A 13,674-nucleotide genomic window follows, 5' to 3' on the forward strand; every position below is an offset into this window, starting at 1 on the left:
CTCATGGAATGCGAAATTTGCCCCCTCCTGTTGCCGAGAAACGAGAGGCGCCTCCCTCTCCATGGGATCAAGGAGTCCCAATTACTGTCGTCAATTTGCTCGGGGAATAATTAAGAGATGGATGATGACGCGCTGTGGTGGGTCCGCTCAAAAATTGTTTTCTCAAGCCAATCATCATGTGCTTTTGGGATGAAGGAGGGTGGAAAACTAAAGTTCTCGCTGACAAATTTAAAAAAACAGTTTTTTCTCGTCCTCCTAACGCTCTCTTACTTAGGAGCACTCGCGTTCACCTAATGGCTCTGACCTCTGTAAGAGGGTTTGAACGAAAAATCGTGCGGATTTAAAGCTACTCAGTTCGCAGTGGCGTCAAGAAACAATGGCCGGAGAACTCTCGACAAGTGAAAATTGCCAATTGCAAAAATGACCCGGTTCTTTTAATCCCGTTTCAAGCCAAGCCCCGCTACGTTCCCCCTTGTTTGCCCTCAAAAAAGAAATCCCGGACTGTTATCACGGCTCAAAAATGGAATCTTGTCTTGACTCAGATGTGTCATGACCTGACAATCCTCATTATTTTAAAGAGAACTCACTCACTCACTCAAGTCTGGCTTGGGACTCCAAAAAAGAGTTTGGCTTTTAAGAGAAACAGTCGCCAGTTCTTAAGCAGAGGTGAAAACTTGAAACTTGAGGGGAGTCGAGGCATGAATGAGCGAAAAACACTCTCGCTGCGGACCTGACCTTCACATGACCCCCAAGATTGAAAAAAGAACCTCACATCTCTGGGCACTTCTCTATCTATGGATGGTTGGTGAATGTTTCTGAATTCTGGGTTTGAATTTAGCTCGCCGAGATGTCTTTCTTATGCCGGTAGAAAGTCTGGAGGGTCATTAAAAAGCCATTTAATACATAATTATCCCCAACACCTCTTCAATTGGTGAGTGTTGACCTCTCTCTGAAACGGGGAGACTTTTTGGTCAGGGGGTAACGGGTCTTGGGAGATTTTTTTGTGGGCAGTTGAACATATCTAAACTCAAACTTAATCAAGATATGAGCAGGCAATTTTGATCTCATGCCAACCACATCCACAAGTTATAATGGAATCTGGCCGTGTTTTTTTAATATGGCGAAAGTACAGTTGATAAGCATGGACTGGTTGGAGGCAAAAATCCATCAGGCTTCTCACCATTGGAAACCACGGGAATGAATTGCGAGATAATCGCGCAACTAAACGCTTGCAGTAATTTGCGATTCCACTTTCATGTAACAAGGCATCATCTAGTGTCATAATTTATGGAAGTTTAATGACATTTGAGCGGCTGAAGGTCGGACTCGTTGGTGGGTAATGGGAAATGATTTTCTTGTCAGCCGCTCTGCCGCTCGGCAACGAAATATAGCTGATTTAGAGAGGAGAATGCCAAACTGTTGGATATTTCTATGATTGGCTATTCATAACAAAACATCGTGATGAGACGAGCTTCAAAGGAGGCATTATTCAACGCTCTCACTCGATCTCAAGGCCCCCTCTGCCCTTCCGAAGAATAAGCGCAACTACATGCACACAAAAGTTTCATTCGGGCACGTCCGTGTCTGCAATATTGTACTGCATATGTACATCTTCTGAAGGTTGGCCGGAAAAACAAATCGGTATTAATGGAGTAAAAAAAACAATAACGGATGTGCTAATGCTAAGAGTGATATCTGATGCACTAGCAGGATGTACTTGCGACAGAGTTTTGTGACACTTTGAGAAATTCACAAAGAAAGCAGCCATTCTTCAATGTGGTTTGGGAGGCGGAAATACTCATAATATCTCACGAAATCACTCTATTTTCAAACAACGAAAAATATACCTTCAAATTTGACGAGAAGGGATAAACATGAACCATATGTGAAGCACGTAGGTGGGTTGGTGGTAATTCCAGGCGTTGCCGGGTTCATTTTGGAACTAATAAATCAATCCATCAACGAGGGTTGACAGCAGTCAAATTGATGATCACTCACAAAATAGTCACTACCGTTGATCAAACTTTGGCCATTGTTGGCCAAGTGTTTCCAATCCAACGGTAAAACTCATTTGAATTTGGTTTTGGGCACGAGATTCGGATCGCGACGCCCATTCAACGAACGACTCTAAACGTAAAAGGAAAACGTCCCTAGACAGGAAATGTTACATTTGTCACCAATGAGCGCGACTCTTTCATTACAACATTTTGTTTGTCGGCTACTAGCGAGCGGATGGGACGTGAAATTTAGCTTTTGTTGGGCAAACAAGCATACTACATTTTGCAAACCTTTTTTGCCAATCTATTTTCGGCCAAGAGGGAACCAGTTTTACATCCTTCTTATGCATGTAGTTAGTGTTTGTGCTCAAAGATCGCGTGTTGGAGGACAGATCAGCCATTCTGAGTATTTCTGCCAGAGGAACACCGACAACAATGAAGATGATAATGATGCCAACAAACCACAACTGGATGCGATCAATTCAGGTGGACGGACAAAAAATGTTGTTGATTATGGAATGGGATCACTTTTTGCCACTTTTATCATTTTGGCGCCAGTAACGAGGCGCCGTTTGGATTCGTCCATATCAAACGGGATCATTGAATCTTGGGCTAAAAATGGCAACACTGTCCCCCTCTTTTTTTACATTTTGCGCCAATCGGCCGCGCCCCCTTTGGACATTCGCAGTAAAATAAGGTGCGTACAGCAATAGGCAATAGGAAATCAGGCCTAATAAACGTCAAAATGACTGGATTTATGCTTCCCAATGAGCCATAAACAGCTTGTTTCTACATTTGGTTGGGTGCCGACAGACTGAACGTGTGCGTTGAATTGACGTTGAGATCTGCCTTGGAGCTATTTACGATGGTTTGAGCACTGAAGAGACTCACTCGTTGCTTTGCTCTCTGCGGTTGACGCACGTAAAAAAGTGCTGTCCAATTACGTAAGACACCCTGGCCAAGGATAATTATTTTGAGCTCGTCCTTTTTTTCCATCGGATCCCTTTGAGCCAAGAGCGGTACAAAAACAAACTTTATCATATCATTCGTCTCTAAGGGCTCTTTCTTCACAGAAAAGGCTTACCTGAGACCATTGAGCACTTTTGTTATGAGTGTCTCTTACAGTGACACTCACGTTAGTATTTGGGACAGAAATCCCATTTTGGTGAATTTAGCAAGCTTAGCTGCAATCCCTCCTATCGTTGTTGAGTTTTGAATTAGTTAAGGTCAATATTTTAGCGCACTGCGCATTTTTGCCTAGCTGAAAAAGGTATATTTCCTCATATTGCAAATTAGTCAAGATATGACTTATTGGTCACTCGCACATCTATGCCTGACATATCAAAAGCTAAGCATGGTCCAGGTTCATTCTTGAAAACTATCAAGATTTAGAAGAAGCAAAAAAAATATCGCCGGTGCACGGAGATCCCCTGATGCTGGGGTAATTAAGATCTTTAAAAATGCAAAAGCATACATAATGATAGCAGCCACAAACACCCTTGCCGACAGCGACTCACGAAATGAACGAACTTACGTATATTGTATCGCACACGAAATTGAGCCACCGATTCCGAGAGAATGCACAACGAGAGCACCCAAAAAGTGACTACTGATGCATTATTCCCTGTTTTAATCCGACCATTTGGCGTCACTTTTGATTCGCACTTGACAAATGAGTGTTCAACCTTCCAAGGGAATGTTGCCGATCAAGATGAGGAGCTCGCAAGTCACACGAAACATTATTAATTATCGCATTAAGGCCACCACCAAAGAGATTGCTGCTAGCTTCTCTTCTCGGGTGGATCCAAGCGTGAATCAGAGCCCAGAGCCTTCAAAAGAGCTAGTGGCTCACTGGTTCAAGGAGCGAAATATAAAGAATACCTATCGTTGTACAGGTCCTCATCATCATCTCTAAATTGGCATGATTATCTCCTTCGTGGACGGCTCAATTACACGGACGGAATGAGACTGGTTGGTTTGATCGTTGAGACTTTCTTGCATTTTCGTGGAGACGAATTCCTCACTAATCGCCATTGTTAACTGATGAATGTGGAAAATGGAAATTACTCAAAAGTAAATGCCCGAATGGAGCACCGCGACAAATCAAGTCCAAAAATTGGTACCTTGATCTTGAAGGTTGGTGGTGTCGCCGACCTTGGGGACCATACAAGTGGACGCTCGACAATCAACGGTGCACCTCAAATTCAATCGGCAAGATGACCTTTGCGACAGAGTTGCCAGGTGCCAAGAGAAAAGTGTAGTATTTCTTTTTTGTGATGGAAATACAAATGGGACCCAAAAAGCGATAGGAGACTAGACAATCTCGAACTGATAATCAAGGCCGTGCGGGCATTTTCCCACATACCAGATCCTGTGTGGGGCGTTCCATTTACAATTTGGTCACTTACGTGTCAAGCATGGCAGTTTTGTCGTCGCCGTCGTCGTCGCCGTGGTCGTGGTCGTCGTCGTGGTCGAGTTCCTCCAAGGCCTCGGTTTCCTCCTCCAAGACGGCCAGCTCATCCTCCTCGGTGTCCGAGAGGGACTCGAACCCGCCCCGCTCCTCAAAGTCCTCCTCGAGCTCCTCCTCGAGGTCTGAGCCCCAAAACGAGTCCTCGGACTCGAGTCCGGCCTCGTTGGTCGAGGCCAGCTTGCGGTTCACTTTGGGATGGGCGGCACTGGATGAAGACAGGAGGATGTGGGTGGGCAGGGAGGCGCGCCGCCCATTGCTCACTCGGTTCTGGAAGTTGTTGGCGGACTTGCAACTCCGCTTGAAGTTGTTCTTGTTGTTCAAAGGCTGACACAGATCTGTAACAAAAGGCCCCGTGCAGGGTCGCGATAAGGACACGGATTACGAGACACGGAGGAGATATAGTATATACATATAGACGTTGACAGCTTGATATGCTTCATATCAAGTCATTTTCCTCGGAAAAGTAAGCATCCTAGGAATGCCGTTGGCTTGAATGGCCCAAATGAGCCAAATCCGTTCTTGGAAGAAGACCAAAGTCGAGCTGTAGCAGTACGTACGTAGCCAGCCAGACCAGATGCTTCCTTACCTAAGGCTTCGTTGCAATTCGTGTCTAGGTCTTCATCTTGAGCGATGGGAGCCAATCCATTGGGCGGGATGCTGATTATGGCCGGAACGGAATTGTCATCAGAACGCTTATCTGCAACAACAACAACAACAAAAAAGTATTTCGACAATGCCACATTGCCAGTGAGGATTCCAATTAAAGAAACGCATTAATATTATTATTATTGTTATCATTATCAAAAAGGTACCTATGGCATTCCAAATGGGACCTTTGACACATCGCACGGGGCTGAAACAAGGCCGCCAGTACGAGAGCCTTTCAAAGAACCCTCGGGGCTGACCCTTTCCCAGATCCATGACTTTGATATTATTCTCAATTGCGGTCCATGGAACCAAGTTTCTTTCCACTGACCGCAAAAGGCCGTTCTATTCACTGGCACTTCGCTCTCCAGACTGTCATACGAGAATCACTCGGAATCGTAGACGGAGGAGAAAAAAAAACGTTGGCAAGCTTGGAGCTTTCGGGGGAAAATATATATCCCTCGTCCGCTCTTACTGTTGCTCTCTCTCTCTCTCTCTCTTCTCCTCCTCCTCCTCCTTCTCGTCCTCCCTCTACCCTTCAAAATAAAACAGAGAACACCAATGTGTCCTTCACCGTGGAATGGAATGGAGCCCTGTGAGCATTGGACCTCTGGATCCTGGAGATCCACGATCTGCCCAGCGGTCCATGGTCCAATTGGGATACTAATTCTGACAGGGATTGAAAGGGTTGATTGGGTGTGTAATTTAGTATTTGTTAACGTTTCCACACTCTACGTAGTTCCAGGTCAAGGTTATATTCCGCTGGAATGGGCCAGCCTTCGAGTCTTCAAAGCACCACCACAAAAAGCGGCCTTTCTCTAGCACCAACAACAAAGGCCGTTCTTCCCCTTTTTCTCATGGTCGCGCACTCGGACGTAGGGGCGAAAAAATTCAAGACTTTTTTCGTCCGTGGAACACGACGGAAGTCTCTTCGAAGATTGAAACCAGAGAGAACCATGTTCCTTAGATTGCATGATGATGTATCATGGTTTGACTATAACGAGCAATAACAAACAATAACAAGCGGTTGATTCTCACAGACCATATTATTATTGGTTGTTCCAAGACACACTGTGGTTCTCTTAGTACTTGTTCAATATGATCCAAGAATGCTCAACCAACAAACACGCTTTGTTAAGAAGAGCTTAGGTTCAAGGCGCAAACCCAAATTGTTTTGATCATCGAGCACGCAATGCGGATAAAGAGCATGAAAAAGTACTCCAGTGCTTGATTTGCAAATCAGTCCGTGTTCAATATGGCCTTCAACCAGAAAAGAGATTCAATCCATTTCTAATTGTAATTGATCAGCACCATTCACAAAGCCCCAAGGATTCTTCAGCCCTGTTATATGTAGATGCGCAAAAAAATGATGATAGCAGTCTCTCTTTTGACAGATTTTGGTCACTCTCTCATTTCCGGATTGCTTGGTGGAAGCGTATTTGGCATAATAAATACTATACTTCTCTCCAACAAAGCCCACCAAACTAACAAAGTAATCCCAGGGCTCCTCATCCAACGACATTAGAGGCTCCCTTGGCTCCTCTTTTTTCGAGGGACAGGCCTCCTCGCCCTTCCTCAGGGGTTGACCTCCAATGGGCTGACCAGATTTTCCAGATTTTATGACCCACTTTAGCTAATGGGTGTATGCACGAGCTAGTGGATCTGGGGCCATTCTCAGCTCAACGCAACTATTTATGTGGTTCCCTGGTTCCTTTTTCTCTCTCTCTCTCTCTCCCTGATTTTATATGCACTACAACCAACCAACAAGGGCATTAATTTAAAGGTTGAGAGTTTGATCAATTCGCGATCACCGTGATGATGGCTTTTGCGTTTCTCTGGGTCATGTTTTCGGATGAACGGCGGCGATTCATGGTAATGATTTCAATTAATGACCCTCTTGGGGTCGAGGGCGGCCAAGGGGATATTATTGACAAGTCTGGGGCTGTAATTTGAGATCATAACTGAGCTGTGGTGGATGTGGTGGAGATACCTGCCTTCCCACCCTCTGGTCTCGTGGTCGATGCCATGTGAGAGGGTCCTCTTCAACATGGACGACCGACGATTATGGTGGAATGTCAAGAAAAAAAAGAAGAAAATGGCCAATATGAAGAGAGAGAGGAGAGAAAATCGAGAGGCAACACTTCAGAGAGAGCAGAGAGAAGAAAGTGCAATACCTTCAAGAGCCATAATCCGGCACTTCAAATACTTGTTCTTCGCCTTCAAGGGGTTTGGTGGGCTTTTCCATTCACCTTGCAAGCATGAGGAGTCACTAGGAGTAGTGGTAGTGGTAGTGGTAGTGGCAGTTGTAGTAGAAGTAGCAACGTGGCAAAACAATCTTCAACCCACATGGAACGCCTCTGGATTTGAACGTGAGACTTGATCGAAAGAAAGCCAACGAACAACGTCTCTCCCTTTGTCAAACGGATATCATTTGATTGCTTATGCAGTGTTTAGGTAGTTCTCCATCAATGGCTTTAGGGCATTCTTATGCCGTTGATCTAATCTACAGATCTGATCGCCTCATGTCATTCACTACAACCTGATGCAAGCGGGTCGATCCACGTCATTAATTGTAATGCAATCTATGCACCGTGTAGGAGGAGTAACCTTTTGGTTGCCAAAACCAAACTCTTGGACCAACAGATTTCAAATTCTAGGGGATCTACGAGCTCTCACAATGGATCATGGTAGCCAGCCATTCTTTGCTTCAAGCCTTTGATCGCCTTGACCAGAAAGGAGGCCCGAAAGTGTCCAACAGCTACGATTATTAGTTCGCTTGTCATGGCAAGACGTATGAGCACGTCGTACTCCATTTCTTGAGTGTCTCATGTTCTGGACACAAGAGATAACGCAAATGGATTTTTCTTCATCTCTTTTCGCGGAGAAAATTGATTGAATGGGATGATGACACGTCGTAGAAGTCTTGTCCACTTTCGGCAATCTACACGGGGGAGCAAAAAGTCCCGGACACGGCTGGCGGATCCGTTGTTGCCACTGGAGCAAATGACAACAGCATGGAAACATGTGGTCTGAAAACGTGGGACTCGTTTAGGGCCCGAAATTTCGAATTTGAACGCAAATTCCCGGGCTTGAATTTGGTCGGCTTTCATTGGCAATGGAAGAAAAGAAGTGGCTCAAGAGCAAGTACTAACATGATCCATAACAGATTGCGGAGAGTTGCTCAAACATGCAATTTGCCATCATTTGTACTCTCATTCGCTATCGAACCGCGTGACAAAAGTGTCGGAAATTAATCCAACCCAGCTTGTCATGAAATAGCAATGAGCTCATTACTAGGTGGTCATCGTGTCATAAAAGTCATAAAAATACAAGTCCAATCCTGTTCAAATCATTCGATTCAGCCTTTCAAATGAGGCCTGAACTCGCTTCCTCACATATGAAATCAATGTTTTAGCGCCTCTTCCGATGGACCCCGTAATCAAAAGAACTGTCCTCCACATGTGATCTTCACTCAAGAGTCAAAACCCCATTTCGAATTGAAGACACTGCCGCATTCATTCATGACAGAACTTGAAGCCTTGACAAACAGACGAGCAGGAGGAGGAGATGCCTTTCCATCTTCCATCCACATGAGAATTAGCATAAGCAAATTGACTGAGTTCAACACTCGACTTGTTTGAGTGACAGGCCCAACTCAATTGGCAACTTCTGCTCAGACGGCGTTAAAAAAAAGAACGTCTTGACGAGACAATGTCATGAAGAATGGGATCGCTTCTCCCGCATATTTACGACGACAATGTGACCAACAACCTCCTCCTCCAATGCCCTTGGTAAGTATGGATGAATGTACAAGTGTGAATCATTCCAAATTTCATGGCACCAAGAATAATCTACTGTACACGATTCGAGAGTCTGGAGGCAATTCCTAACATTCCAGGTAGGTTGGAGAGAGGAGACGGAGAAGGAGGCTCTCCAGGATCACAGTTGGGCCGGATCAAAGCGTGAAGGTCAAGAGACTCTTGCTGTGGTCCTTGACTCGAATTTGTTGGGAATGACATTTGGAAAAAGGGCCTGATTCACTGTGAAGACGAAACGTCACACATCAAGCGTTAACACCTTGAACACCCAAGTCAATACTGGCTCATATTGGTAAAAGGATAGACATGCTCTTCCACTTTACGTTGTTCGTAGTAGTACTAGCAATACTAGTAGTAGTAGTATGTACTAAATTGGATGTATGTAGGTACTATGCTCGAGGAGCATGAGTGTGACGATCTTTGGATGGATCCTGGAGGCATTGCAACCAACCAACCAACCAATGAACGCAACCTAATTCAGGCAGGAGAGGCGAGCAAATAAATTTCGGGTAATTCGCCAATGATGACATGACAATTGCTGCTCACGGCCAGCCCAAAGACCCTTGATTTTGACGAAGAAACATAGAAAGAAAGAAGAGTGTCGGACACCCACTCAAAAATGCGTGCTCCAAGTCAAAGTCCATATAAGAAAATATGCCAACCATCGATTTGATGCAGGAGGGAACCTCACATTCAGTTTCTGTACTACGAGCCAAAAATAGGTGGATCAACTTCATATGAATCGTATTGGATATCAATGCATAATAAAGTAATGAGAGACTGATGAGCTATAAGTTGAAGTGGAAAAACAACGCTCCCTGACTTCAATCCTGGCACAACTATTATCTTTAATTTTAATGTGCTCTAAACAAAATAATCTTTTTTCAATGAAAACAAGAGGAATGTGATCCGGCTCGTTTCTTGGTAAAAATAAGGCTTTCTTTATCCCTGATCATTGGTGGAAAGTGACGTAACGTCCTGATCTCAATGATTTGGCAGAGATGAAAATAATGTGTGGCTTCGTGACGGATTTCATCTTATGTTTACTTTTTTTTTCAATCAGCCAACATCATATATAAATCACACCTGGGCATCACGACCAAACCGCCTTAATAACCAAGATAATAAAATTCTTTCTATTCTTTCATTTTTTTTTAAATATAAAAAAGCATATTTTTTCTTCGCCAACATATCATTGGGAGGAAACCACCCACCATGATAATAGAGCCATTGAATTCAACTCAAACCACTCTTCGAATCAAGCTTCATTATCCTCATTTAAAGTTACAAAGAAGTGTCCTTTCTATCGGTTTGACATTTTAAATCAAATATCTACTTGGCGGATGTGGGTTTTTGGTCAAAGCTCAGATCTTATCACCAAACCTGATGGGGTTACAAAAAGCACAAACGTACGTATTGGCTATTCATTCTAAACGCTGGTGAACAAACCAACTGCTAATGGATTCCGATTCGGACCGACAAAAAAAATCTTAATTTTGTCCAGACCCTCCTCTCTTACCAGGGGACACTCAATCAACATCAAACAAGCATAATTGAAAAAAAAATGAGCAAAAAAAAAAAAAAGAAGATTGTGCAAAGGTTTTTGTGTGAGAAAAGCATATTTGCCATGTTGTACATGTACATTGTACACTCCTTCAAGCACATATGAGGAAATGGTTCTGGGCTCTGTGACTACCCAAAGAGGAAGATGACGAGTCATTTGGCAAACAAAGAGCTCAACCAATGGTCCAAATATGCACGACTAATAGAACGCATGTCATCTTCACCATCATCACCATCATCTTCTTCACCACCTTCTTGGAGAGACTCACAACAACAACAACAGCAGCAGCAACTGTAACAACAACATCATCAACCACAATTCAATACTGCTTGAGTTCAGAAGGATGAGGAGGAAATCTTGGCTTGGAGAAGGTCACTGTGGAAAATGAAGCGAATTTGGAAAGAAATGCATGCATTCTTGCAGGTAGGCAGGTAGGCAGCATGTCATTGCCATTATGGTTTCGGGGAAGCTCATCTCATTCAAATCGGGCAATTTCTCTCCCCTCCCTCCCCATATTCACTATATAGGTCACAAAAATGAGAGATCTCAAGACAAGAGATCCATCACAATTGGTCTGGGCCGCATTTGAGGCGCTCCTAAGGAGCATATGAGGATTTGGCTTTGGCTTGGAGAACTCTAGGCAAAATCTGGATCTGTTTTCATCGAACCCGAAAAGGTGAAACCTCAAATCAGAAGGGTACCGAGAATCAGAAACGATGCAATTCTCTTGCAACACGGTGGATGACAATTTGCAATGTTCAAGACGCCAGAGGGCGTTCATTCATGGGGAAGGGGGGGGGGAGGTCTGTTTTTTTTCTTTCCTCTGGAATGAGTCAAATGAAAAGATGATCAATCTTTGGACGAAGAAGCGCCGTGCCGCTTTGACGGTGGCATATTTTTCTTCCCAAATGTAAACATATAAACAAGCACCAGATGGCGCAGCAGAGCCTGCAGTCTCTACAAAGAGCCTACAGTTCTTGTGACGAGGGCCATTGTTCGGTGAATCAAGCCAATGCTCTTCGTCACTCTCATAGTGAAACCAAATTTTGAAGAACCCCTTTTTCTCCGGGGAATGTCAATGGTAGATTGCAAGTACTGTAAGCAATCCTCCGTCTTAATCATCATTTAGATAACACCCTGGGCGTGTGAACCGGGTCCCATTTCGTGAAGTAATGTCAAAAACTCGCTTAAACTGATTGGAAGCCCGATATCAGTGAGTGGATGGACGGATGGATGGATGTACAATTGTACACTGTACTGCGTGCTTAGATACCCTCACTTGTCATTTGGAAGGGGAAAGCCGAGCCCCGTCTGGTAATTGACTTCAATTTGAAGAAGAGGCTCAAACGTCCGGCTAGCCCTTTCGAACGCTCACATTTGTTTTTTGCTCCGATCGATTTTTTGCCTCCGAAACCAGCTCGATGGAGGCACAGAGAGACCTCCTCAAAGCGAGACATTTCGAGTCTTCGCCCTCCTCAGGTTGTCACATCTTGAACGACTCAGTTGATATACTAGAAAAAGAGATACTCCGAGCTCTGATGAATGAAATGTCCAGGGCTGACCCCAATTGGAAAGAGTGGAAGGGTACTCATAGCCAGTTAACCACTTGTCCCTCGATGGCTCACGCCTCCATCCAGCAATGGCTCCATGCTCCATGCTTCATGACATCCGCAGGAAGCTCATCCTCGTTTCTTTTCATGCTTGACATAGTTGCTCATCGACGTTTTCCTGCCCATTGAGAGTGGAGGATTGAGGTTTTTTTCTTACTCTTCGTAGAGCAACCAAGAAATATTGCACATTTGAAACGAAAACAACTTCAATGACCATTGTCTCACATAGAAGAGAGAGAATTCCAAGGCATCACATGAGCCATCCAACAATCTTGGTCAACCTTGCCGAGATATAAAACTATGCTCAGCATATGAGTTGCATTGAAATTTCGCCAGAGGGCGAGCCAAGTCACGGACCTCTAGAGATGTGGACAGGGAAAATTTCGCCTCTTCTAAACCATTCACCTCTTTAAAAAAAACTAGCACTTGAAAGGATCGCAAGATATTGTCGACTACATCAATTTGAGTCCAATTTGGGCCCAAAATCATGCTTAGGGAACTCGGTAATCACTACATAAAGTTTGAATGCTTAGCTACATGACCCTTTGATGACATCACTTTGAAACAAACCGCTCTACCAATAACATGAGATAAAATAACTTGCCAAGTTTTTGATTTCATGATTATAGTAAATCTGATTTGGCGAGAAGCCCATTCCCAGTCCATGTTTCTAGAAGTTTGTGGCAAACACACTTTTTGAACAATATTGGGATGTGTCTCTTGGATCAACATTCCAATCCCCAACCATTGGACGCTGATGCAATGAGAGGAATGAAATATGGAAGATAAGTTCAAGGCAAATTTCGAGGCAAATTCAAAGCCAAGTGCCGAACAGTATGAACTTGAATGTGGTTTTATTCTCTTTTGCTAGTTTTCTGCCGCCTGCACTTTGAGTTTTGGCCCTAACCCTGACATTGATTCAACCCATCTTGATGGTTCTTGGTTCGCTTTTATACCAATCCATTTACCGTAGGGTACAACAATATGTGCGTAATGATTCAAAGAGCCACTCGACATAGATTTGATCACCTGGTTGGAATTGGGTTGGTTGGGAGGAAGTTCAAGGATTCGATCTGGCGTGTTCGATGTCGATCTTCTTAAGGCAGTGAGTAAGTGAGTAGTAGTACTAGTAGTAGTAGTACTACTACTAGTCTTGAGGTCACTGTCACACTCTGGGAAAACGAAAAAAATCTCTTTTCGTCAAAGAGGCAATGAATCAGACACGACCGAGAGGCTATCGCGTTTTTGCTGGCCAGAAAATCTTGAACCAATTAAATTGATCGTTCGGCCAGTCATTTCCTGCCCAGACTTTTCAAACAGAGTTCAAGAGTTCTGGACCACTTTTTGAACAAACTGGGGTGNTTGATCAGAGAAGAGGGAAAACCGAGAAAACCGACGAACCAACTCTTTTTCCTCTGAATCGCCCTCTCCATGCAAATCACTACATTCACAGTACAGTACATATAGCAGTCAGTATTTCGAGTGGTTGGCGAAAAAGCCGTTATTTTCACCGAGGTGAGAAGTGAGGGCGATATTCTCGAGCAACAAACAAATATACGAATATATGAAA

General features: G+C 44.0%; 1 protein-coding gene across 2 annotated transcripts in view; it reads right to left on the minus strand.

The window, feature by feature from the left end:
• LOC131882218 (rho guanine nucleotide exchange factor 10-like protein) overlaps nucleotides 1-13,674 on the minus strand; it is a 50,765-nt gene that overhangs the window by 15,371 nt on the left and 21,720 nt on the right. The window contains exons 1-3 of one of the 2 annotated variants that reach the window (XM_059229299.1): nucleotides 13,134-13,156; nucleotides 5,054-5,164; nucleotides 4,406-4,802 (exon numbers count right to left, since the gene is read on the minus strand). In XM_059229299.1, the coding sequence (XP_059085282.1) occupies nucleotides 4,406-4,416 (11 nt within the window). In that variant the 5' untranslated portion in view covers nucleotides 4,417-4,802; nucleotides 5,054-5,164; nucleotides 13,134-13,156. Of the gene's footprint in view, nucleotides 1-4,405; nucleotides 4,803-5,053; nucleotides 5,165-13,133; nucleotides 13,157-13,674 lie in introns of those variants that run through there. The other variant, XM_059229297.1, reaches the window with a different exon arrangement.

Source organism: Tigriopus californicus, chromosome 6 (genome assembly GCF_007210705.1).
Source record: "Tigriopus californicus strain San Diego chromosome 6, Tcal_SD_v2.1, whole genome shotgun sequence".
Classification (NCBI taxonomy): domain Eukaryota; kingdom Metazoa; phylum Arthropoda; class Copepoda; order Harpacticoida; family Harpacticidae; genus Tigriopus; species Tigriopus californicus.